This window comes from Diadema antillarum, unplaced genomic scaffold, assembly GCF_040938485.1.
Source record: "Diadema antillarum isolate AM-2024a unplaced genomic scaffold, OU_Dant_1.0 seq00000906_RagTag, whole genome shotgun sequence".
NCBI classification, from domain to species: Eukaryota; Metazoa; Echinodermata; class Echinoidea; order Diadematoida; family Diadematidae; genus Diadema; species Diadema antillarum.
In genome coordinates, this window is record NW_027271764.1 from 163,552 (window position 1) to 191,550 (window position 27,999).

General features: G+C 39.1%; 1 protein-coding gene across 1 annotated transcript; it reads left to right on the forward strand.

The window, feature by feature from the left end:
- The first annotated feature begins 1,035 nt into the window (after window positions 1-1,035).
- On the forward strand, window positions 1,036-27,999 carry LOC139741135 (ubiquitin carboxyl-terminal hydrolase 20-like). Its single transcript, XM_071651722.1, has 25 exons — window positions 1,036-1,049; window positions 2,440-2,563; window positions 5,176-5,238; window positions 5,760-6,091; window positions 6,952-7,031; window positions 7,942-8,011; window positions 8,790-8,903; window positions 9,433-9,511; window positions 9,961-10,417; window positions 11,595-11,729; window positions 12,047-12,147; window positions 12,987-13,147; window positions 14,725-14,798; window positions 15,206-15,239; window positions 16,125-16,170; window positions 16,765-16,885; window positions 17,393-17,458; window positions 18,037-18,163; window positions 18,746-18,809; window positions 19,828-19,933; window positions 20,342-20,423; window positions 21,481-21,589; window positions 23,589-23,694; window positions 25,000-25,068; window positions 27,124-27,999. Exons 1-25 carry the CDS (start codon window positions 1,036-1,038, stop codon window positions 27,303-27,305), a joined length of 2,916 nt encoding a protein of 971 aa, XP_071507823.1. The 3' UTR covers window positions 27,306-27,999.

Here is a 27,999-nt window from a genome sequence, read left to right on the forward strand (position 1 = left end):
AACTTTTTATACCAAGTTAGTCTTGGACAAGGCATCAGTTGTTACATTTTTTGAAGTTTCATTTGTTCTAACAAAATGATGATGTCAGTCACAATCGCATAATGAGATACACCTAAATAATTATTGTATGATTTTGAACGATGTAATGACCTCTAAAGTTTCAAACTGAACTGCACGCAGTTTTCACTAAATGTGCTCCTCCTTTAAGTCGAAAACCAAAAAACAAACAAACAAACAAACAAACCACACATTATAATGATTATTACTTTCAAAGATTCAAATTGAGGTTTAGTTGTAGGGGCTATTCACTCAAGTTGTGTTTCAAGTTCATAATCATCACTAGTCATTGTTGATGTCACGTAGATACAGTCATGAAAATGCTTACATATTCACACATCAAGCACGCATAAATATAACAATGATTACACACAAAAGAATGCTCAGTACATTAAAGACGTAGGGCCCTATGACAAATCCAGATTATAGACCCTGCTAGCAAGTTAATAAAAAAAAAGTTAAGAAATGAAAGGAGGTGTAGTGGCCGATGGTGTTGACAAAGAGCATGCAATAATATTCTGAGGGGTATCAAAAGTTAATTTGGTGAAAATCGGTTTGGAAATGGCTGAGATATCCAAAAACAAGGGGAAACAAAGGAATCCTAATAAAAGGTGTGGCCTGTCGCCTTTTATTATTATCACTATGTTGGATATCTCAGCCATTTGAAAACCAGTTTTCATCAAATAAACGTTGAATCCTTTTTAAAATTACATGCTCTTTCATATTTCATAGGAGATTTCTCATTATCTCACCTAGGAATGTTCAAAACATGAATCCCCACCTCAACCAGGTCACGTACCGTAAACAGTCCCTTTAAAGGAACCACTGAACCGGGGGTTGGAGATACATCTGGTCTAGGCTGAACAAAAAAAAAAAAGATAATGATAATCGGGATCAATTTGTGATAGTGTACAGAAGAGAGTTTAGGATTTTAGATCGACTCCTATACCCTTATGGAGCAGGATTTTTTTCCCCGCGATGTCCCTTGATCTGTAGGCATATTATGTGTTCCTCGCAATGTCAGGATTCGAGTTCAAGTTCAACGTGACATTATGTCCTGCAATACCAAATCATATAGACTATACAAGTCATATAGACAATGACACTTATGTAGCCTACACTGAAGAAGGCGTGGTACCAAAGAATAGCAAAGTTTGTATTGAGTACTAGTACGCCTATAAAATATCATTGCGAGTATTACATTCGTTTATAGATAGACATCAAAAGATAATGATGAAAGCAGAGCAGCTCTGCACTGACGAAGCTAAATTAGCCAACTGAGAGCATTTCAATATCACAGCAATCATCGTTTCTGTTTCTTCTTTTTTTCCCCGTCATCACAGCAGTCGGGCCTACTAACTTGATAAAGTGCCGTGAAAACATTCGAATAGTGAGAGGCATGTCACAAGTTGGACGTCCCACTGCCGTGAGGTCGAGTGCCAATGTAATTCAGCCTGCTGCCATCTAGTGGCATTTGTACGCACAGTTTCTTAAAGAAAAACCCACTCAGGTGAATCACAAATTTCGGGTGACGACGGAACGGAGAAAATCAGGTATAAGATTCTTTACTGTCCAATATTTTTCCTCTATTTCCAGCAGAAGTGATATGTTTTGTATACTGATATTATCTGAGGGTGCACAGGGATACATTTATGTTTCATGCGCTTAGAATGTGTTGATCTTGTGCTAGGCCTTTTCTTTTACAAGGAAGGTTAGCAATAACTGACGGATAGCGCCTTCAACGACAGGAGAAACAGTCCCATTCGTAGAGACTCGCGTAGGATGGGAATGTCATGCATGTCTGTGATTTGATGCAATGCAATGATGAAATGCCGTTTTACATTTTCATTGATCATATAAGCGTGAAGTTTGGGCGTAAGTCATGACTGACACGAAGATGGTAGCAAGTAATGAACGTGAATAGATGATGCTGAATGGATAGTATGTATTGTCTTGTCGGCATTTACAATCCTGGACCTTGTATTATTTGTATTTAGTATTGTAATACTAGTAAATAAATTATGGTCCTATCCTCTTGATAGTTATGTATGATGAACTGTATATCTAATGTTAGTGTATGATTATGAGTATGAATGATAGGCAAATTATTTAATGCAGCAACCAAGAAATTTATCAATGTGTAACCTCCCTGCGATGGTTGAATTATTGAATAGGGGCCTACTGCTTTAAGTCTGTCACTGTGTCTTTTTTTTTTAACTCCCTACTCCCACCCAGTTTCTATACCCCCACCTCCTAGCTCCTCCAAAGAAAAGAGAAAAAATATATATGGAAAGGGTGGCATTGGTCAATAAAGCTGAATTACTTTTAAAATTGCCCCATCAAGAATTCATATGACTGTCCCGTTTCTGTTTCATTGGACAGTTTTGGTCACAACAACGCAGCAAGGACACTGGATCTACCAAAAATGAGTAAAGCCGGGAAACAGTGCCAGCACATAGCATGTGTTGAAAAATTCACAAAGGAGCAGTTGGAAGGCTTTACAAAGGTGAGGGCTGCAATGAGAAATGTACAGCAAACTCATGAAAAAGGGAGAACTTTTGCATTTGGGTAAATCACATGGCAGCTATGCCCATCGAGACTCGTAATTTGCTGACAACCGTGCACAAAACTTGTCAGATATCTGTATAGACAGTTGGTGAACAAACAAAAAAATCACACTTTAACATTTTATAAGATAAGGATAAAGGATTGACCTTCAAAATATAACTGCTTCATTCAAAGGGTTTGAAATGATTACTATCATATAGTATTAAAATGTACTCTTTCACTCCAATCCACATTTCAGGGTCACTGTTTTGACTGCAATGCAAAGGGTCCAAATCTATGGCTATGCTTAGAGGTAAGTACTCAACTAAATCTTTCCATTTGTACTTGTGATTCAAAGTCATGCATAGCTGGCATTGTAGAAGTTAAAGGACAAGTCCACCTTCATATACATAAGGATTGAGAGAATGCAGCAATATTAGTAGAACACATCAGTGAAAGTTTGAGGGAAATTGGACCATCCGTTCAAAAGTTATGAATATTTTAAGTATCTGCGCAGTCACTGCTGGAAGAGAAGACTACTATAGTGTATGATGTCACATGCGTACAACAATATAAGGAAAATAAAAGGAGAATTTCACAAAACTTTACTTTTTGAATAAAGTGCACATTTCTCCGACTTACTACTGACGTATATTAAGGGTAATATTATTCCCCCTGCCTTCTGAAAGAGAGAAGTCAAGTGTTCTTTTGTTATGCGAGAAAAACGGAAATATGTTGAATTTTCTTTATTCTTTCTTTATATTGTTGTACTCATGTGACATCACAAGCTATAGTAGTCTTTTCATCCAGCCGTGACTGAGCAGAAACTTCAAAAATTCATAACTTTTGAACGGATTGTCCGATTTTGCTCAAACTCTCACTGATGTGTTCTACTAATATTGCTGCATTCACTCAACCCACATGTTAATGAAGGTGAACTTGTCCTTTAATAACATTGTGTGATAATTTGATCTCAGAACACACAACTAGCAAATATTAGCTGTAGAGTTCATAGGTCGCTCAGGGAGGTGATCCTCCTGGTTCATTATACTTTTTGTTTGTGTATGTGTATGTTCACATACATGTATGTTTGAACTCGGTATCTAAGTAGGACTTTCACAAAAATCTGTCATTTACCATCCACAGTACTAATAGTAAAATTTTAAGATAAATGAGGTAAAATTGTCATACTTGTTATAATCATCATAGTTGACGTGCAGAAAACTAGGATTGTGTTTGTAAAGGCTCACTACTTTTTTGTCCCCGCCGAACGAGTTCGAGCAGGGGACTATGAAACGGGCTCCGTACGTGTGTGTGTCTGTGTGTCTGTCTGTCTGTCTGTGGGTCTGTCTGTGCGTCCGTTGTGTGATCAAAATCTTTTAATTTGCTACTTCTGTGTCATTTATGAGCAAATTTTGATTCTGTTTGCTTTATATGATAGCACTACATGGGAGCTTTGAAACTTCTACACAGAATTTCAGTTGTGACCTTTGACCTTGACCTTTGACCTATATTGTACATTTTGCTACAAAATGCCACTCCTTCGCCATTTCTAACCCGATTTCGATTCCGTTTGCTTTATGTGATAGCACTAGGTGAGGGCTTCAAAATTATACACAGAATTTTGATCTTTGACCTTTGACCTTGATTTTTGACCCGTATTGTAGATTTTGCTACAAAATGCTACTCCTTCGCCATTTCTAACCCGATTTAGATTCTGTTTGCTTTATGTGATGGCACTGGGTGAGGGCTTCGAAACTTCTACACAGAATTTTGACCTTTGACCTTGATTTTTGACCTATATTGTACATTGGCTACAAAATGCTACTCCTTCGCCATTTCTAACCCAATTTCGATTCCGTTTGCTTTATGTGATGGCTCTAGGTGAGAGCTTCAAAACTTCTACACAGAATTGTGACCTTTGACTTCTTTGATCTTTGACCTTGATTTTTGACTTGTATTGTACATTTTGCTACACGTACTCCTTCGCCATTTCTAACCCGATTTCGATTCCGTTTGCTTTATGTGATGGCACTAGGTGAGGGCTTCAAAACTTTTACACAGAATTTTGACCTTTGACTTCTTTGACCTTTGACCTTGATTTTTGACCTATATTGTACATTTTGCTACAAAATGCTACTTCCGGCGGGGACATGTATTACGCACCGCGTAATTTCTACTTTTCCTTGTTTCTTTAGCAATGTAAATGAATTTATTAAGAAGAAATAAGAATGTGTTGAATAAAATTTGCCGCACACTCTAACAAGAATGACTCTTGTGTTTGTCCATACTACATCTAGGCTTTTAGTGTGAACCAGTAATAACTTTTTGTGTCTGATTTTGAATAGCCCAGGTGATGTCATTGTAGCCCCTTTGACTAGTTTTTTTTACAACAGTGTATGTGTGTGTCTGTTCGTTGTTTTGTGTGTGTGTGTTTGGTGGGTTTATTTTTTTTTGCTGTTTTCTTTTTTGTTCAGTTGAGTTTTTTTGCTGCCCATGTGTGCAATTGTAGATTTGGATAATTTCCGATTTGCTGACAGTTAAGAAGTGTTTCTCTATTTCCTCGTCCAGTCTGGGTGTCGATATGTTGGATGTGGGGAGTCAGCCGCTGACCACAGCTCAGATCACTCTGTAGTAAGTTGGAAAACTGAACACAGTGAACTGTTCTTTATACAACCCCAGTTTAACTCAACCAGTATTTGGACGTAACATTGTATCAAAACTGTTTAACTGTAAGGAGTATAATTCATTCCCAACAAAGTTTCCATTTATCAGAAAAGTGCAAAAGTTTATCTATTGCCTTTTGACATGATTAGAGCTGATATCAAAGCAAAAATTTTGAAGTATGATCTGTTTGTGTTGTCATCTGCATTGAAAATAAAAGATACAGTTCTTTGCAAGGGATAAGTTTCCTTATTTGATACAAGTTCCTCAATTTTCAAAATACCACTCAAAATTTGTGTGTGTATGACTCTTGCATAAGTCAATCATGATCACTGATGTCTTGTAGATACAGTTATTCATAACAAGAATGTTGACATCAGGATATGTTATGTTACTATTTATTTGTATTGATTCTGTTCAAAATCATATTTTGGCCCTACACATCCCAAAAGGAGGTGATTATATGCTTCATTAACCCTATTTTTTTGCAGGGTAAGAATCATAACTTGACCATGAACCTGCAGACGCGTCGCACATGGTGTTACGCGTGCGAGCGAGAGGCGTTCCCCAACGTCCTTCTCCCCGATCGGGCCCAGATGGCGGTGCCCGATCACGTGACCAAGCGGCACATCAGCGTCCAGGAGACCGAGCGCGTGGCACAGCAACGACACCATCACCATCACCAGCACCAGCATCAGCACCGCTATCACCATCATCATCACCAGCACGCCAGCCAGCGGGGGAAAGAGGATGAGGGTACAGGTGATGAGGAGGAGGCAATGGAGCACTCTGGGGCAATGACAGGCCAGGAACACTACTCCCAGTGAGTATTGGGGGATAGGTACAAGTATAAGACACTTATTTGCCCAAGCAGGCCTTTTGCAATGGTTATGATGGGAGGGGAAAAATGAATAGAAATAGCCAGTGAGAAATTAGTACATGTAAGAATGACACCTTCAATGATTATGACCAAAAAAATCTTTTCTTGTACCACATATCTCCTTTTTAGTTTCTTTCTTTTTCCAGATATGGTTTGTTCAAGGTTAAGGTGTCACTGGATGAAGTGTTTATAATCTGTCCAAGAATTTTGATGGTGAATTTATCTGATGGCACTTGGCAGAACTTGTTTTTGAATTGAGTCAAAGCAGAACAATTACCTAAGAAAATGTTTTCATGCAGTTAAAGATATAGAGAGGAAAGGTCCACTTCTAAGTGGAAATGTGTTCCATATTTAACATGTCGTTGGTGATAAATAAAAAGCAAACAATGCAGTAGAATATCCAACGTGACAGTCACGAAATTCTAAAGTTTCACACATTTTCCCAGAAGAGTGTCTAAACAGCTTCTCCCAAGCAAAACTTTACTCCAGCTCCACAAGAAAATGAAACATTTTTTTTCTTGTGTTGGATACATGTACCTTGGAATTCTTTCTTGTACAGTGCACTCCAGTTATAACTAACATGGTTATAACAAAATACCGGTTACAACGAAATAAAAATTCAGGCGGCAACATTATCCTCTCGTTGTCTTTTTTTGTTTATTTGTTCAAACAAAATTTCGATTTAACTAAAGAAAAGTGCCAGTCCAGAGGACTTCATTATAAAGGGAGTCCACTAAAGCAACACTCTCCCATGACTATATAGCCTCATACTACAGAATTGTTATGTCTCTGTCCCAAACTAGGATTCCAAGTTTCCGCACCGTCAACACTCCAGTCACCCAGGCTCTGGATGAGATCGCCCTAGATGACACCAAACCGAGAGGTAGGGCGTGATATCAAGTATTATATTCCACACACTAAGAATCTTGCTATAGGACTGGTCAAGAGCTGATCATGTGATGAAGCGTAGTTTTGCCCATCACATCACCTGAGAAGAAAAGTTTGTTACACTCTATGTTGATAGTCCCTTTTTTTTCGCTGATCTCCACACAGTCCACACAGTCCTAACGCAAGATGAGTGCGCGCGAAATAAAAGTGCGTTGCACTGTGGACTATCATGTGATCTAGGTCACTTGATAGTACACAGTGCAACGCACTTTCACTTCGGTGCCGCGCGGTGCGCGCAGCAAATTCATTGTTTTGTCATCTGCGCGCACACGTAGCCTAAGCCCTAAGGATACCTAAAGACAGCTAAAACGGTTTCAGATGTGGAATAAAATGGGAATTTCTAGGACCCTAGATGTGGAATATAAAGCAAATAATCAACTTTCAGTTTCAGGCAATGAGACAAACTATCACTTCCTCGGGGATCTGAATGTGTACGCTATCTTTCCTCTGCTGCGCTTCGGAAAGATAGCTACATCCAGATCGCCTCGGAAGTGATAGTTTGTCCCATCACCTCCAATTTGCGAAAAGTTCATGCTGCGAAAAAAATGTTGCTTTACAGTACTTGAAGTGTAGTTGGCTTGTTTGTGCGCACTGAACTGTTAAATCATAAAGTTCCAGAGCAGGATATATAGTTACAGTAATGGCATGGTGGCAAACTAGCATAACGATAGTGGTGGTGGTACTTTCACTTGTGACACGATTTGTACTGATGCTAATAGATCTTACATGATTTTACATTATCATTATGCACATGGCGTTATAGTGTATACAATGTACATTACCAAGCAAGGAAATATGTCAAATTTGATACATCTATTCAATTCTGCTTGATTTTGTTCCATAAGGACTAACTGGGCTTAGAAACTTGGGAAATACATGCTATCTGAACTCTGGTATCCAAGCTTTGTCTAACTGGTAAGTTGTTGTTATTTAATTTGCTTTCTTTATCCTTTTTTTAATGTCATGATAGTGTTTGTTGTTGCTGTTGTTGTTGTTGTTGTTTTAATGATTGTGTTACCCAGTTATATAACTGTGTATTCAGGGTGTGTTTGCATTACTTCTGTTGAAGTTGATAACATTTACAAATCACTTTACCTGTATTGCATTTTTTGTTTGTTTAGAAAAAGAGCGGAAAGCAGAACTTACAAACAACACTAAGACAGATGTTAATACATGCTGAGAAATTCTTAGTCACTGAAATACTGACCCTACCTTTTAAGTCATGGAAATCATTAACACTGTGCAAAGAGTAAAAGTAGTTTAGATGATTCTTGGATATTAATTATGTAAAAAAATGTAATGTTGTCTTACTTGTGTAACAAAATGATCACCCAAACAAAAGTCATCATATTAGTTTTTCCCAGTCATGTGTGTGTGTGTGTGTGTGTGTGTGTATGAATGGTGCATGTATTATGATTTTTTTTCTTTTGTATTCTTTGTGCAAATTCCAAATTAGGTGTATTTTAGGTATTTCCCTTTTTTATTATTGTTTCTTAGCTTTTGCATAAGATCATCATTTCAGATATGAATTTATATGATTGGTAAAAAAAATACCATTATGATATTCAGGATTTTTTTATTGTTTCATTGTTGAATTACTGGGACAAAAGCAAGTAACGATTGTGGAAATATGAATGATGATCATATGATATTAGAAAGAGATCCTTCGTTTTCATTGTCCCTGTGTGTGCAGCCCTGCATTCACCCACTTTTTCTTGGAGTGCAATGGATTTGTGAAGACAGAGAAGAAGCCCTACCTCGGGGCCTCATATCAACGACTCATGGAGGACATTTGGGGGCGGAAAAGGTGAGGAGAAAACCTTCTAATTTTTATTTGAAAATAAAGTCTAATTTGTGTTTTATTCTTCCACCCCCAAAATATGACAGAGACATCATGTTTTCTCAGGGTTTTCTGCCTACAACGTGTCTATCGTTACACCACAAATCTTGTTCTGTTGTGTTATTTGGCATGTTTTCTAATGTTAGCTCATAGCGTTACCTTGTCAGTAATTGATTCAGAGAATTACTATTACAGGGCACTCCCAACAAATTTTGTTACAGCAAGGAAAAAATTCAGGTTCCAAATTTATTAAGTGCAAAATTCTCTTTGGTTAGTGCAAAATTTTGAGATATGGAAAGAAAACTGCTGGTCCTGAGGAGTATGTTACAACAGAAGTTGCTTGTACAACAAAGATAGATGGACACAATATTTTAGGAATGTTTGTCCTTCCTTGGCTTATTTTCTTCAGTCTGTTTTTAATTTCATTTAATGCCTGTGTATGTTGTTATGTTAACAATTGTTGTGTTTTCCTTGTCTTATTTTTTATCCCCTTCAGGCCAAGCTACATGACCCCATCGAGCCTCGTCAACAGTTTCAAGGCAGTGTTTCCTATGTTCAAAGGATTCACACAACAGGTAGTTAACTTTCTGACACTGTTTTATGTGCAAAACTCATGCCTGGACAATGATGTAGCTACTGATCATTTGATTAAAAGTCATCGTAGATCTGTGATAAAACTTTAACATCAAAGCAAAGCTTTGCATATTCTCAACAGCTGTGCTCATTGCATGTACAGCGTAACAAAAATCTATAAAAACTTGCATAGATTTGAAACACGGAATGTTTACCCAAAGCATGCTTTCGTTGCGGTCTCTAAACAATTTGTCACACAGCGGTATTCTACAATGGCGCATAAAGAGTTAAAAACCGCTGCTTGTATTTGATCGGCACTCCCCCACTAACTTTGAAATGAAAAAGATTTTTTTTTAGTGCAAAAGAGGACTTTGATGTCTGGTGTTTGATGTTTGACATAGAATCAGGGTTTTCATCATCACTCATTTCTTTAATCTTGTCTCATTATCAGGATTCTCAAGAATTCTTGCGCTGCATCATGGACAGACTCCACGAAGAACTCAAGGAGCCAGTCTTTGTCGAGAGCGATGACGCAGTCGATGACAGTCGGCCTACCACAGCTACTGATGGCAATGCGGACAAGGACCCAAACCCTCGGCGACGCATGCGGGCAGGCTCGCCTTCCCTGGATGCATACCACCGGACGCGCTCCAACGACTCGCTCACCTTGTCGGAGGACATGGAGATGGAAAGTCTCCCGGACAACGATGCGGCCCAAGCCCAGATGATGGAGAGTGCCGAGGAGCGCATCCCACTCCACCCAGGAGCATCATCTGCCCATGGAGAGGAGATGTTGACCCCGCCCCCCAGAGGTCACGGGGTGGACAAGAATCACCCGCACAGAAAGAGGGCGTCGGATTCCACCTCAGAAACGGAGCCCCTCAATCCCAACCCAGCTCCAACCAGAGGTGAGAATGTCTGAAATGCAATGAGCAAGATTTATCATGTTCTGTATGTGCCTTCTCTTTTCAGGCTATGTCTTGGTCATTTATTGGCATTCAATATTCCTGTATATGCCATATTATAGTATACAAATATTCAATGTGTATGAGTTCAATGGTTCCTTATATTACATGAGCATGCTAGTTTAACCATTCTATTCAAGGGCGCAAAGTGAGGTTGAATAGAACGGTGAAACTTGCTGTGCAGGCTCACTTGATTTACCATTTAATAGATGTCTATTGCACTGCCATTAAGAGTGAGCATGGGATAGCTGATTCTTCTTATTGTCATATGGCCTGCTTTCATCCAGTCAGATTGCAAGGATCTATACATGTGTTGTATAATATGCAATAATGTAGTGTAATAATATGCAATTTATTTTTGTGATTGTAATCAGTACACCAATAATTTTGAAATCAGACATTTGCAGAAAAACCTCCTCCTGTAACAGATGTGCATTATAAATCATCACAAAACTGGGAAATTGCCGACCTGAATAGGGAAATACTTACATCTCATTCTGCACTGTGGTTCTTCATCAAGAATTCAATGGCCTGTAAAACTGTCTTACAAGTCCAGTAGCCTGAAATATTATGCTCATGAAATATATTATCATACAGTTACACATCCTAAAATATATGGCATATATTATGAACACTAATACAGTGATTTATACCATCTACCTACATTTCTTGGCTGATGCTTTGACAAATTCTAGTAGCCAGATGCATCATCTCTTACAAGTGGTCCACATGTTAGCCTCACGTAATCATTTTGTGATACTTAGATTACTTGAAGAACTGTTTTAGATATCAGACCAACCACTCACAAAAATGTCATACTCTGTAACTGCTAGTCATGCTCTGTAATCATACATTCGTAATTATACATGTAGTCGAATCATACATCATGATACATGTATTTTTACTCTGTATGTGTGGCACTATAAGTCTGCAGACTTTCTGTTATGCTCTCTTTTGAATTGCAGTAAAATCGAAATTGAATTGAATTGAATAACAAGTCCCATTTACGAATACAAGGTGTATACAGTATCGATGTGAATTGTTAACTGAATGTGGATGAACATACTAAAAGGAAGTGCTCTTTGTACAAATTTTCTTCTGATTTTCCTCTTGCGTGCAGTCAACACTAGATCGCGTACTGTTTCCTCCACCTCGAATGTGAAGTACGATCGAGAAGTCTACGACAGCGAGAAAGATATCGACGAATTGGCGTCTGGTGATCAGATGAGTACGTCTTCAGCCAGCAGGGATGCAGGTCAGAGGTCTTTTTATTTCTAATCCTTCAAACAAGTTGATTATGCCATGTGGAACACTTTATGACTTGCTATGTGCATCTGTTGACAACATCTATCAGGTTATAGTTTCTGTAATTGAGTTCATCAAAAAAAAAAAGGACTTAGCAATAAAAACAGTGTGCTCAATGCCGTGCATACAGTATTGTGAACCAGCAATCTATGGTGTGTGGAAGACATTGCGTTCACTATACAAATTTTGATTTCCATGTTACGATTGTACGCGTGTCATGGGAGAGAACAAAAGTTCTTTCACCTTTCCTGTAAAATTCTCGCGCAGTGAAAAAGAAGAAGCCGCAGCCGACGACATACCGCAGCATCATATCCGATGTCTTTGACGGGAAGATTCTCAGCTCTGTTCAGTGTCTCACCTGCGAAAACGTAAGCATCACACATCATTTCGATCCCTCATGCTTTTAGTCGGTTGTAGTCTCGGCCACATGGAATTTTTTCCCTGGGTGCGGATGAGGATGCGAAAGAGTTGAACCCAACTCTTTTTCACCTCTTTCTCTCTGAGAATTTTGGTTTTGATCTTCACGCTCTGAAAGGAATAGAATGGATACACGTGATATGATGACGAAGAGCCAGGGTAGTATGCATGCTATCCTTATTGCAATTCTGTTCTTAGAAACAATGAAGAATAAAGAATAAACACATTTATTTTTGTCTTTTATGGCAGTTTTATTAATGGTAGTACAACTTCTTTCTACTTTTTCCATAGGAAATTTATTTCATATATGGATTCCACCATTAGCTTTGATATTTCATGGGGGTTTTACTGCTGTATAAGTGTGATTTGAGATATCATAGTATTACTGTTAATGTCAATATTTTTATGTGATTGTTTTCTCGTGCTAGGAGGCTCAAAAAACATATTCATGGGTTCCTGAGCTCGTGCTGTGCAATTGTTAACCCATTTAAGTGTGCAGATAAAATTGAAGATATTTTCATGGATTTTAGAATTCAAAATACAAGAAAATCAATGTATTAATATAATTGATAAATTCATGTAAATTAACATTTTTGCACTTCCAATATACCATACTGAAAAGAAAAAAGATGTTTTAAAGATTTTCCAATGGAATTGTTGGCACATTATAATTGTAGCAAGTACACTATAGAACATAATGTTTCTCTGTTTTCTCAGGGAGCCAGGACAGTGAGCCCAATTGTAGTATTGTTGTTATCACTTTTGTAATTTCCTTGTCGGTTCTTGACAGATCTCGTGTCAGAAGGAGAATTACCAGGACCTGTCCCTGCCCATCCCGGGCAAGGAGGACCTGGCCCGGATCCAGGACCTGCCGCCAAAGTCCACGGGCACCTGTGCGGACACCCATCGGAAGCAAGGGTGGCTGTCCTGGTTTTACGGCCTCATCACAGGGTATGTAAGACCTCAGAATGGTGCTCCTTGACTGCACTGTGGTATAGTCTCCCACTACCCCCCCCCCCCCCCCTTCCCCTCCCTCTCCCCTCTCCCCCCCCCCCCTTTTGTCTTCATTCTATCCCTTCTTCTCGCTTTCTCTTTCTTTTGTCATTGATGAACAGTCAGGCGCTCTCTTTCCCCACGTCCACAGTAGACTCTTCATCACATGGAGAATCGGGAGAGATCATATCATTTTTATGACTGACCGTCCACACTGCTATCTCAACTGTCCCCAAGCTGTGGCAATCGGGGCTTGGGACAAACCCTGTCACTTGAAACCAGACTTTGTAAGTGTCTAACGTGTGCACATTTGATGAATACAGCTGGGCTCTATTAATTCTCGCCTAAGGTCCCTCTCCCCTCCACGTTTTGTCTGCGGAGCCGACTTGGTGTGCAAGATTGGGGGGGGGGGGGGGGGGGGGGGACAAGTCCCAGTGAGCATCCGTACTATGGTTTTGGGCTTTGATGCGGGACCTAGTGTGAAGGTGGAGTGTATCTGATCAAGTAAGAGGTGTTGCAGTCATTCGTGCCAAACCCAAACCTCCCCACTCCTGTCCAGAGGGGATGATGCTGTGAAAGTGAAAATGAAGAGAGTTTATAGAGCTGCACTTTTTATAGACATGTCCAGTCTTTTTCTGTCGCATGGTGCAATACAAAGGGGAGGTCATAACCTCATGAAGGTTAATGTCCAAGTTGCTGATTCAAGTCCAAAGTCTGTTTTCCTGAAACTTGTTATCAATAACAACTGCCACATTTCTATGACAAATTTGCTCTCAGGCAATCAGATGCAAGGATTTCAGTGGCTTGTAACAACTTTCGGAACTTGTTACTGATAACAAGTTTTGTGAAATGGGATCCAGGGCAGCATCTCTTGGTTTTGCAATTTCTGTGAGTCTTCCCGAAAACATCCAAAGATGGCAGTCCTCCCCGATGTGACGCATGGTGTGTCCAGTTACACAATCTGGGAGATTTGACTGTCTTTGTCAACATGTCTGCTATGTATTTCATTGAAGTATGGGACACCATATGGAATAATACCAACTAGAAAAACACATGAAGTTAAATTAGTATGTGCAAAAAGCATCCATGTAATTTTGAATGCAGGATTACACCTGTGGCAGTGCGCACTGAACCAAGTTGGTCGTCTTGAGAGAATGAATGTAGCTTTATTTCCATCGATTGTCCTTAATGTGTGTATAAAGAGGGAGGTGTTGGTGATGCTCCATGCAAGTCAAGTAGTGAATGAAGTAGTGTGGAGTATATCAAGTGAAGCAAGACACATACTGTGCGAGTTGAAATTTTCGCGGTGTTTTTATTTTCGCGAATTTCGCAAATCGTCTTTGAACCGCGAAAATAACACGCGAAAATAACAACGCACAAATAAGTAAGTTCACTTACACCCTCGCAACCGTGAAATTAACAACACGCCAAAATATCCTCCAAGTAGCAATTTGCGAAAATATCTTTATGCAAAAATTTCAGCTCGTACTGTAAATCAGCACCACATTTCTTCTGCCTCTATTCTTACTGAGCAGAAGCTGGCTGTGGGGCCCAAATATTACGCTGGACAACTGCCTTGCTGCTTTCTTCTCTGCAGATGATCTCAAAGGTAATCTGTGTTTTGTTCTGTTTCTTTTTTTTAGTTCTTAATTTCAGTAGCATATGCCTTGTCACTGTTGTTGTAGTTTGCTTGGTCTTTTTTTTTGGGGGGGGGGGGGTTAACATAGGTAAGGTGTGAGAATGTAGCAGGCTACAGGCCTTGTTACAAAATGCTTGTGCAAGCATGAGCGCATCTTAGTGACTCATTAAAGATTCAAGACAAGGATTGGAGAAATATTCTCTTGTCTTCATTCCTCACTACTCATGAGTTTAAGATATTTACTTTCATTTAAAGAAATTCCATGTCATTTTCTCCCCCTCCCCCTTTCCAATGGAGAGTAAATATTGAAGCAGTGATGATTTGTATGTGGAATGAGTGAAATATCTCACAGATTCTACTGAATGATTTCTTTTTAGGTGACAACATGTACAGCTGTGAAAAGTGCAAGAAGTAAGTATTTGACAAAACGTGTCAAACTGTTTGAAATTGGACATTTCTGTACTTGATGAACAAGACAGAATGGGCAGAATTAATACCTAGCTTTAAGTGTAAGATTAAGTTGTCAAGATCACACTTTTGAGACTCTAATACAGAAAGGTTTGTTAGATAGCCATTGCAAATAAAACACAATGTGCTGATGTTAAATCTCGAGATTCACGCCTAAAAAGATACAGCATGTCTCATGTAACATCAGTTCATCATTGTATTTGTGAAATAAAGATTCAAATGAAGTGTTGACACTGCTGTAAGAATCCCATTCTATGACTGAGGTGATTCAGGGATTGTTTGGTTTTTTTCCTTAAGGTTTGTTATTTGTCCTTACAGTCAGCATTTGATTATTTTCTGTTTTGCACTATGCTAAAAGGGCGGTGAGTTGGCTCAGTCGGTAGCGCGTCTGCCTCACGATCACGCGGCCCGGGTTTGAATCTGAATTGGGACTGAGCAATGTTGTGTGTAAGCATACCGTCCCCTCTAGCAAGAGGCAAAACACTCTGTCCCTCGGATAGGACATAAAATGGAGGTCCTATGTATCAGAGAGTAACAACTCATGCACGTTAAAGATCCCGCTTCATTCATTCATCGCAAAGAGCAGGGTGTTTACTATAACCCGATGAAGTGGTCCCATCTCACATCCAACTGGACCCCATGGAAGACCAGCTTAACGTAGCTGAATATGGGCTATCCAGCCATCTTCTCAGATGGAAATGAACAAACAAAATTTGTTTCATTTTCACAATTGAGAAAAATTTATCAGAACAAATTCTGATCTTTTGTAGACATTGGCAGAATTTGAACTAATTATCAAGCGTTCATTTTAATTCCATCACACTCCAGACTCCGAAATGGTGTCAAGTTTGTGCAAGTACTTGAGCTGCCAGAGGTAAGAAATTTGACTTGTTTAGTCCTGTAGCATTGCAAACCCTCAGCAATATCACTGATTGGCCAAAGGCAACCCGTGATACAGGCATGCATGAATGTCTGTTTTTTATGCGAGTTGGGAAAATCTGTGCATTTTCTTTGGCTGGTCCATGCCTTTTCCGTATTCACCACCTTAAATGTTATAATACATGGTCAAGTTAGTGTAATCCAAACTTTGAAGGAGTGTGATATTTAAAGCCTCTTCATTGAGTAGAAGTTGAGAAACATCAACACCTACACTGAGTAGTGGCATACTTTATAGGGAAAATGAATTAAACCAGAATACTGGTATGTATAAATTGTCAGTTCATTGAATGTAGAAATACTTAGTAGAACATAAAGTAGATACATCAAGTCTGAGGGAAAATCAGACAATCTATTCAAAAGTCTTGAATCTGTACCGATGATGGGCTAAATCCATGCTCCCTCGTTGCTGGATGAGTAATATGTTATGTGCAGGTCATGAGAACTTTCTCCCAGCTTCCTTTATTCTCACCTCCAACATCATGGGGGATTCCCCTATCTCACACTCAGTCGCCCCCATTGTTTTCCACAGGTGCTGTGCATCCACCTGAAAAGGTTCCGCCACGAGTCCTTCACGTCCTACTCCTCCAAGATATGCAGCTACGTTTCGTTCCCCATGGAGGGACTGGACATGACCCCCTATCTTGCCAAAGGTGAGGACGATGATCCCCTGGTGTCCGTTAGTAATCCAGTGGTGGAAGTCGGTGGGGGTCATAGTGGGGATCTCCCCAGGTGACTATGTCCTTTGTCAAGGGCGCCATTCCCTCTACGTTTGAATTAAGCCTGACCATGCTGTCAGCAGCAAGCCAGAGCAGATATCATATTGTCAGAAAAATATTTTATATTTACATTGAATTGAAAATCATATTATTTTCAGTGTAAAGGCAATATCAAAGAGCTTTTACAGTAACATCTTGGCTGAATTTGTGTCATTTAAGTTTTTTTGTAACTTTCATTACACTTGACCAAACTCAAATTGGTCTTTTATTGCCTTACTACACTCGTTCTAGATGAAGCAAGTAACCATATATCGTGTCGAAAGATTCTTCTTTTTTTTTACGTATAACATACCAGATTGTTCTTCGATTTTATGGTCCTACAAATGGAGGTATTGGAATCTCTCAGTGCTTTTCTTTTGTTTTGTTTTTTCTTCTTTTCAGATTGCAAGAACACCTGCGCAACATATGATCTAAATGCAGTCATTTGCCATCATGGTACTGCAGGGGGTGAGTACATGGTCAATATCTTTCTCCTCCTCGTTCGGTTCTTGGTTGCACTGACTTAAATTGTGGCAGCCATTTGCAGATTGTTAACTTGTGACATTACACATCAAAATATGCAAAGAAAGTAGTATTCGTTGTTTACTTGATTTTTGTCTTGTTTTGATTGATTACTTTTCATCATGTTTTATATTTCTTTTAATATCATATGCCGTCGTTTTGTTATGCTTTTTCTGTTTTGCTTCTGCAAACTAAAAACAAATTTTAAAAAAGCGTGTCATAAGCAAACTACATTTCAGAATGATACCACAAATGAGCATAAAATGTGTGTTACACACCAATTTAGAAGTTATGTGGATGTTCATGGAAGGGAGAATCAGGAAATGGTGCATACCAGGGTCAAGGGGAGAAGGTTGTAGATTCCTTAAATCCAGAGAATGGTAGAATGGACAAATAGGGCCATTTGCATTTCAGATTTTACTGGTAATGAGTTTGGGGGGGGGGGGGGGGGGAGAGGGGAGTAGACTGAAGGGCAGAAGCAGAGGTGATAGCCCCTTTCTCTCACACCCCACTGGTTGCCACAGGCGGCCACTACACCTGCTACGCCCAGAACTGGCTGAACAGCAAGTGGTACGAATACGACGACATCTACGTGACGGAGGTCAACGAACTGCAGGTGGCCAACTGTGAGGCATACGTTCTCTTCTACAGGTGAGAGGAATCTGGCATCCGAGTGATTTAACTCTTTTTGTGCCCAGACATTCAGCTCAAAGGTAAAAATACTTCTCAAGAGGACTCACATTCATCTGCCACTATCTTGAATTATGTTGCTTTATATATCGGCAGGGTCGACCAAGAGGCTTATCTGGCTGATACGATTTGCAAGGATAATGAGTTCTTTTGGAGTATGATTTTGTATTTTGAGAACAAGAGTATAAAGTAATAAATGTTGGTGTCCCCGATTTGTAATCCTGAAGAGCCATCCCCGTTCAGCTGTGGCTTTGTAGAATGTTGCTTGGTACGTGATGATCAAATCTTGCCCTGTCGGTAGTATTGAATCACATGCAGCTAACGTGCTGCTGCATGCGATTTACTCTCATGCAATGGATACTGCTATGGCCAGATATATTGTAATTGATGTAATCGCATATAAAACATTACATAGCAGCCACCTAATGTGTATGCTCTGAGAATTCAATACTTCCAATGTAGTGGGTCTTTTGGGGTAGTATTTCGCATTTTCATTGTTACAATTACCCAACTGGAAATCGTGTTATCTTCCTCCTTTTGCAGGAAATCTTCAGAAGAGGCAATAAAAGAGAGGCAGAAAGTGCAGGACTTGTTTGAACAGGATGAGGTGAGAGCCAATTTTATTCTTAACCCACTACCTCTCAGATGCGATGAAAGCCATTGGATTAATTCATAAGACTCTCCTTTCCCCTATGTCATGGGTTATACTACTGTATTGTCTGTGCTATTTTGCTTCTGTGTATGTTGTGCTGTAAAACTACAAGCCTCAAGGATGATATGATTCATTAAAGGCATAATTTACCATTTGCAGATGAAACAAAAACCCAGCAATCGTGCTTCAAAATAGTTCTAAAATATGAGTTAGGGATAGAAACAACCAATGTAAAATTTGAACCAGTATAATCGATGTTAAGTATTGTTGAATATACGAAATGTGAACAATAGTTACAATAGAAATGTTTCCAGACTAAACCGTCTACAGATATGGTTTAATGAGAAAAATAGTGATATCTCATTATATATTAGGCTTTACCGCAAAAATTTTATATGGTAGGATGTTTTGTGATACAACGGACCTACACATATGCATCAAAGGTGATACTTTTGAAATCACTGCTCCCAAAGGTAAACGGTACCTTTATCGTAAATGTAGGTCTTTTGTGAATTTATATATGCATTTGTATATATACAAGTATTCTGACAGGTATGACAGAATGCCGACTACAATGAGAGAATGGTACAATGCAGTAGAATACAATACAAGAAGATAATTTCTAAACACATTTCTCTTAACCTTTCATGGGTAGAGAACCACAACATTCTAGAAGCAGGTTTGGGAGTATTAGACATTGTAAGAAGGAGGCATTTGGAGTCTTTATGACCAGCTGAAGGGAGGACGCAGTGAAAGGAAACAAACAGAAAGTTTTTTTTATGAGAAAACCTAAAAGGGTCCTCATTCATGGAAGACAAGAAAACTGTTAAAATGTGAACACTTAGATGTTATTTTCAAGCATATTCCATGTTTTGTAGGTATATAATTTTTGAGAAGCTTTGCACACTGGGAGTGTAGCTCTACGATGAAGGCTGAAATTATTGTTGGTGTTCTTGTTTTCCTCCAAAAACAGCCCAGTTTGCTCCACTTCTACGTGTCCCTGCAGTGGCTCAACAAACTCAACAACTTTGCCGAACCAGGGCCCATCACCAACCATGACTTTCTCTGCAAACATGGAGGTCAGAAACATTTTATCATATTCGTACCTTGCCTTGCATGTTGCAGTTTAGCTATCTCTTTTGTTTAGTCTATTGGACAGGTGTACATTGCAGATCATGTTACTAGTAATGTAGTATTTGATAATGATGATAATTGTAAGTCGTTTTCCTTGTATTTGTGATTTACAGTATGACAGTGGTGAATAAAATGACAGTAAAAGTAATGGTTGACTGTAACAATTAGTTTTAGAATTACTATAATCTTCGTTGCTATAAAATCAGCAAAAGAGTCATCTTTATTAGAGTCTCGTTTTCTTGTGATATTGAAACTTGTAGGATACGTTTGCATCAGATGAGATGAATGCCACATAAAAAGAAAATATGTTAATCAGTCACTGTTGTTGTTTTGTTATCATAATTATGTAATAGGTGTGCAACCAAGCAAGACCCCCTATGTGGACAAGCTTGTGTTGAAAGTCCCGCAACCTGTGTGGGATCACCTGTACAAGACGTGAGTCTCTCTCTCTCTCTCTCTCTCTCTCTCTCTCCCTCTCTTGCCCTCTCTCTCCCTAAGTGATGTCACACTGCCCAAATGAACTTCAAAAATTTCAAGTGTGCTGCTAGAAATCATTGTGCTAATTTGCAGTGTGATGCCAAAATCTGCACAAAACAGAGGGATCTGTATTGTGATCCATGTTTTACAATGGTGCCAGATTTTCAAATGTGAATTGCTACAAATGAAAACTGTTCAGAGGTATGAAGAAGAGAATGTTCAGACTAATGAGTACATTAACAACAATATAAAGAAATTGACTGAAATAGTTGCATTTTACAAAGAAACACAGGTCATATTTGCAAGTCCACATGAAGCAAATAATATATTGTTAGGTCTTGATAATTTTACCTTGTGTAGTTGAAGTTCAGTAAAACTCTGCAAATTTGTTTCCACAGTTTAGGCCAAGTCTGATGCTGCTCTTTGTTTACTCATACACCACCTGCAATATTTCAGTGCAGAGAACAAAGCATTGTTTCATTAATTCACATAAATTTCTACAGAGATGTCATGCTTTCAACCTTCACTTATGTGTCAGCCCCTGCATGTACAACCCAAATATGACTGAATTAACTTAATGATGGGTTTTTTTAAATTCTGATGGAAGGATGGTCCAATATATGTGCTTTATTTGTCATGTAACATGTCTTGATTCATACCCATTGTCAGTATTTTTTTTTTTTTTTTTGGTGGGGGGGGGGGGGCAATTCCTTTTCAAGAAAAAAAAAAAGTTGAAGTGACCAAGAATTGGAAATGGACATGAAATTGATGTGAAAGGAATTGAATTGAAATGGAAATAAAATTGAGATGAATGGAACTGAAATAAATTAGAATTGAAATTGACATGAATGGAATTGAAGTGAAATGGAAATGAAATTGGAATGGAATAAAAGGAAGTAAAATGAAATGAAATTACATGGAAAATTGAAATGAAATAAGATTAATTGCAAATTACATTCCAAAATTGAAATGAAATAATCAGAAAATGGAATTCCTCTTACCCATGTATGGACAGGTTTGGAGGTGGCCCAGCCGTGAACAGACTGTCTCCCTGCTCCATGTGTCAGGCAGAGATGGAGCAGCTGGAGAGGAGGCGGAGGGAAGAGATGGAGACTTTCATCAGGGTGAGTCTAGAGACCCTGGTTGGTCTTTTACGCCCCCTTTTGTCTCTCCCCTCACCCAGTTTTGACCACGCCCAAGAGAGATAAGACAAACTGGCAGGAGAAGTCAGAAACTTGCATCTTATCATTACACAGTCACAGAGACTCCAACCCCAAGCACCTTCTGATCTGGAGATTCTCCCGCCCGAAACCCCTAGCAAACGGGAGACTCCAAGTTGATGTGCGTGAAGCGCGAAGTTAGGGTTCTAGATGTTCTCTGGTGCTATCTAAGGCTTATTTTTTCAACATACGATAGCAATAAGTAAAAAATTCTTTCCACCGGGAGACACAGAGCCAGGGCGGGAGAAATCAAATCTCAAACGGGAGAACGGGAGATTTTGCAAAAATGGGCTTTCGGCGGGAGATCTTCCGTCAAAGACAGGAGAGTTGGAGTCTCTGACTGTAACCGTGTGTCCAAGTCCAAGTTCAAATTTTCCCCATTATTCAATCCCTTATTCTGTTTAAATACAATTTTTTTCTTTAACATCCGTTAGTGTGCTGCATTCCCCCCCCCCCCCAAGCCCCCAACATTATCATTTCATCTCCGCATACTGTATGTATATATTGTACATAGTCAGAGACTCCAACCCAAAGCACCTTCTGATCTGGAGATTCTCCCGCCTGAAACCCCTAGCAAACGGGAGACTCCAACTTGATGTGTGCGAAGCGCGAAGTTCCTAGGGTTCTAGATGCTCTCTTGTGCTATCTAAGGCTTATTTTTTCATCATACGATAGAAATAAGTAAGAAATCCCTTCCAACGGGAGACAAAGAGCCAGGGCGGGAGAAATTAAATCTCAAACGGGAGAACGGGAGATTTTGCAAAAATGGGTTTTCGGCGGGAGATCTCCCATCGAAAACGGGAGAGTTGGAGTCTCTGCAGTCAATCATCAAGGATCACGATATGGCAGTATCTCCATGTTTGTGGAAACAAATAATCTTTAAAAAAAATGAAATAAAATTCAAGTAGTTTCTGGTATAAAAGTAGCGTCTTTCCACTACGCCATGGTGTACGAAGCATTTTATGACTCTATTCTGGGTGCTGGTTTTAAAGGGATGGTACAGTATTGGTGGAGATGAGAATTGGACTTTTAACTTTTGGTGATATACCAAGAAAACACTTATGAAATAGTACAGAGCATGCCATTTTAAGAGGAATTCAAAGTTTATTTGATGAAAATCGGGTTTTGGAATGACTGAAACATCCAAAAAGAAAGTAAAACAAAGCGATCGTAATAAAGTGTGGGTCCCACACTTTATCAGAATCGCTCTTTTTGGATATCTCAGCCATTTCAAAACCAATTTTCATCAAATAAACATTGAATTTCTCATAGAATTGCATGCTGTTTCATGTTTCATAAGAGGTTTCTCATTATCTCACCAAAAATATTAGAAACCTGAAATTAGGTCTTAACCAAAACTATACGATCCCTTTAAACCTGGTGCTGGTTTTAAACCTGCACCAGTGTTGCTTGTACCTCACCTTCTTTGGAGCATTCCAGCAGGGCTTCCACTTTCATGCTAAGTCCAGCCACATAAACATTCTCATACTCTTGAATGGAGAGGAATATTATTGCCCAAGAGTTGATACTATCTTCTACTGTATTAGGTATCAATGTTTGCTACAATCCTGTACACTATTTTGTATTATTGTTCATGTTCACTTCTTCTGATAGAATGCTATTTTCAGTGAATGAAGCAATTATTATTTTAGGTTTACAAGCCAAACTCTCTTCTTGAAGAGGGAAGAAAACTGACCACTCACTCCAAGCCTGTGGTTCTTCCATGTGATTTTAAACACTCGAGAAGTTATCTCACTGGTCCTCATTCACACAAACTATTATGCTCATGAAATATATGATGTCTACAGGATTTCTTTGATGATCACAGGTGTAATCGGTCTTCACATGTTGTTTTCATATTATCTATGATCTTACATTGTGTTTCTATGTTTCTGTGTACTAGCTGAATGAAGAGTTCCAGCAGGATGAATCGTGCAGTACGTCAGTCTACTGCATCAGCCTGGCATGGTTCAAGCAATGGGAGGCATTCGTCAAGGCAAAGCAAGCAGGTGGGTGGAAAATAATTATCTCAAGGATATTGTCAAGGACGAGCTGCATTTATTATCAGTGTGCATTATTATTAGGAAGAATGACCTTCAGGGTACCTGTCACTGTGATCTATGATTATTGCTGCTGCTGTTGTTGTCATTTGGTGTTGGTCTCTTGCTTTAATAAGATGGTAGTAGTAGTTGTAAAAGTAGCAGTGAGTGTTTAAAGATATAGTAGTCAAACACATTTAAAATGATAGAGGAACATATTACTTCACATACAGTGCACTCCCGTTATAACGAACACGGATAAAATGAAATTCCAGTTACAACGAGATAGAAATTCAGGCTGCAACATTATCGGCTCTATGTATTTTTATTGTTTATTTGTTCTGTTGCAACGAAATTTCGATGTAACAAAAGAAAACTGCCAGTTCCAAGGATTTTGTTATAACGGGAGTCCATTGTACGGATATGACAAAATGGTGCTCTTGAGTGTTTTTGAGAGCAAGTCTGAGTCTAAACATAGATGTCACAGATGGTCATGCATGGGCTGCACATACACACAGTGTACATAGCGTGCTGGTATGTCTTTTCACACTTGCAGCGTTGCTCAGTAACTGTTGCATATATGCCCTTTTGTCACACATTCTTAACCACTTCAGAAAGCAGCATTTGGTGAAAGATGGAAAATGATGAGATTTTAAACTACTGTCTCATTTTTTAAGTTTTAGAACAGACGATGCTTGTAACTCTCTCCTCCCATTATGGAAATCAACAGATGTGTTGAATCTCCTTATGAGTTTTAGCTTCCCTTCAACTTGATATTCACCTTCAGGCCACTTGAAAAGCAAAAGTTGTCCACCACTTTGCAATACCCTCCTCCATCATTCCCTCTATCATTACATCATTTTAAAAACAAGTGTGAGATCTGTGATGCAAACGCTAGGACAATGCTGATTAAGCAAAAATGGTGTTCTGCACATGCGGGAGAGAGCTGATTCCATTGTCACGCCCGGGAGGCTGCCTTGTCTTAGCATTCGCATCGCCAATCTTAAGCTCGCGTACTCGGGCCCCATTTTCAGTTTTCTACACTAACACCAGTGTTACACTTTACACGGTGTTCTCATCATTGACTCTGTGTCCATAATATCATTATGCTCTTCACCAGGAGCTACTTGTTGACTTTGATTTATTAACCCTTGGTGTACTTTTGAGTGTTAATTGGCACAAGAAATCCCCTATAGTATTTAACAAATTGTCAAAATGTCCATGGCACTGAAAGGGGTAACCTGTCTTTGGTTGTATCCTCCTGATTTGTCGTAGAACCTCCTGGTCCCATAGACAACAAGCTGATAGCTGTGACGAAATCTGGGCACACAACACTCAAGCAAGGTAAGGATTATATCAGGGTATATGAAGAGTTTCATCGCAAAAGGAGTTAACTCCATTCTTGTCAATTTGAGATATTGGCAATTAAATCTGCTAAAAAACAAAGAAAATAATCAGAAAATATGCAATGTCTTTAATGATAACTTCAAGAATATTCCTTGTTATGCCACAAGATAGGAATCATTGGAAAGGTTTTAATTTGCTCTGTCTGATGGTGCACTTGCTTTATTTTATGTATTTTTTTTTATGGTGATTACTGTGGTCTGCCAACAAACTCTTCATATCTTCTGGATACAAATATACTGGTATGCGAGACAAATACATTCTTTATGTGATATTTTTGGAAGTTATTGTTCCTCGTCCATTCTCAGTGATCGCACACAGAAATTCTCATTGTTCATATTTTAATGTGCTTAGACCACTGTCCACATGGCTTGTCATAGCCTTCCAGAAAAGAGTGAGCAAGACGAGTTGTCATTATGTGTGCACCGAGATTTGTGGATTACCTCTTATGTTTACGCTGGTTGATTTGTTATAGGATCTCAAACCCTAAATCCTCTTAGAATAGAGTGTTGCTGGTGTCTGCCGCATGAATTCCTCCTTTGGTGTGAAGAGGAATTTCTTCAAAGTCTGATTACCCAGGATGATAATACAGAATTTTATCTCCACCGTCCTTTAACTCTTTATGTGCCGTGGTAGAAACCCCCTGTGTGCCACATTATTTTGAGACACCAACGTAGTCATGCTTTGGGGGAAACATTCTGTCAATCAAATCTATGAAACTTTGATAGATTTATGTTGAATATTGGACATGCAGTGAGCAAAGTTGCAGAGAAAATGCCAAGCTTTGCTTTGATGTAAATTGTATGACAAATCTATGTTTTTTTCTTTGAAATGACCAGCAGCTATACATTACTGTAAAGGCATGACTTTTGAATGCAAAACAGTGACAGAAATTTAGAATTTACACACAAATCCAGTAGGGAACTTTCCTTGCTTGTCGATCACCACTGAAAATGCAAGCAATATGAGAGAAGAACGGAATCACGAGATATATTTGCATTGTACAGCTGCATTTGGCTACTTATCGATCGGTTTGGGCGGGTTTGTGAATTTGAGCAGAATATGCGAAGTTGGCACGCCGTCGACTGAGTCGGGAGTGCGAACGTGGCACATAAAGAGTTAATATGGTTATACCATACTACCTCAAAACATAACAAAGCCATCATCAAAATCCACAAAATTTGATTGGTTTATAAAGATAGCGATTTTTAGAAAGGAATGAAAATATGCCATCCTGTGGCTTTGAGAAATAAAACTGTCAAGAGAGCTCCTTGCGTTGTCCATGTCACCTTTGTATAATAGAATGTTTTTCTATGGCTGTTTTGCTCTGAGTATCATATTATTGCTATGAAACGAGTAAGGTAAAAAGTCCCAATCACTACACTGCGTGTTCAGGTTACTAGTTTTGTTAGTTATAGTTGTATTAATTTGTACCTCCACTATGTTTTGCAAGAGATTCTACCAATTTAAGAAAGGAACATGTGTAATCATTGCTGTGTTAAAATACTCAAGAAAAATAGTAAATTATTTACAGGAATGTGTTTAACATTGTCTGTGCCAATTTGATAATGCATGGAGACAGTGTAGAGTATTTGCTTGAAATATTTTTCACCTTCCTCTGGTGAAAGTAAGCATTTTATGAACTCATATGCTTTCTAAAGTAGGTAAGATTGATACTTTAAAGCCCATCATGTTAATTTCAGTTTCACCAAGTTTTTTGGCTACGTGTCTTACTGTTTCCATTTGTTTGCTATCAACCGAAATCGCGCTCTAGAGTTGGCTATTACTGCTATGTGAATTAAAAGGCTGAAAAATGGCAAGTGTTTGGAGTGAAAACTTGATTTTTCAGACGGGCAGGTGCATTTGTTTCCCTTTCAGATAAAGTGGAAAAGCTACTAATGAGTGCTCAACTTTTTCAAAAATGATGATGGTGATCATTATCACATTTGTTATTTTAACCTCATCCACACCACCCCCTTCCCTCCTTTTCCCCAGCGGCAGACTCTGGTCAAATCTCAGAGGCGATGTGGGTGTACCTGCATGGGATCTACGACGGCGGACCAGAGGTGGTCTTCAGACCCAACCCCCAGCCGATGGTCGACCACCCGACCCCCGGGAGCAGGGAGGAAGGGGCGGGGTCCAACACGGGTGTGAGCCCCCGCGAAGAGATTGCGTGAAGAAGCCCTTTCCCACCTTGAGTAGGTTGTCCAACTGCAGGACTAAAAATCTATTCCCTTCTCCATGATGCTTTCATTATATATTTCAAACTCTATTGCAACTCTGTATGTTTTTTGGAGGGTTTCTTTGTCTATGTCATTATTTTGTTTGATCCATGTGGTGAGCAGTGGTGTAAAAGAAACTGTGGTCGTTCATCTTTAAGAAAGATAGAGTGCATTTGCTTCAATATGATGTTGTGCAATGTTATGGTGTCATTCTTTATTTCACAAAGGCATAGGTTGCGATATGTTATATAATCCCAGTACTGTTAAGTGAACAAGAAGTGTAATGTGCTAGTATTTTTGGATATTACCTGAATACGATATGAAGTATGTATTGGTTGCTTTTTTTTTTCTTTTTTTAAAATACTGCAGTCAAATGCATGTATACTAGTTGCAGCTGTTGGCAACAGCTGTTGTAGCTTGGTTGGCCCGAAACTTGCCCAACACAGCAACAACTGCGTCAAATGAAATAACTTTCAATGAACACTATGAAGAAGAAGAAGGGTGTACACCAAATATCTCACCACTAGGCAGTGGGACCAGAAATATCTTTGACTTTGAATATTCATGTAAACGGTTTCTTTCTGTTTCATACCAAGTATGCGGGGACTAGTTTGGTTTCCAGACCCTTTGCCAACTATAGTCCCTTCCA

Bases quoted from the DNA above. Each gene is read 5' to 3' on its own strand.
- LOC139741135 (XM_071651722.1), top strand. The intron at 8,012-8,789 runs GTAAGTTGTTGT...CTGTGTGTGCAG, and splicing joins ATCCAAGCTTTGTCTAACTG to CCCTGCATTCACCCACTTTT. The intron at 20,424-21,480 runs GTGAGTCTCTCT...ATGTATGGACAG, and splicing joins TGGGATCACCTGTACAAGAC to GTTTGGAGGTGGCCCAGCCG.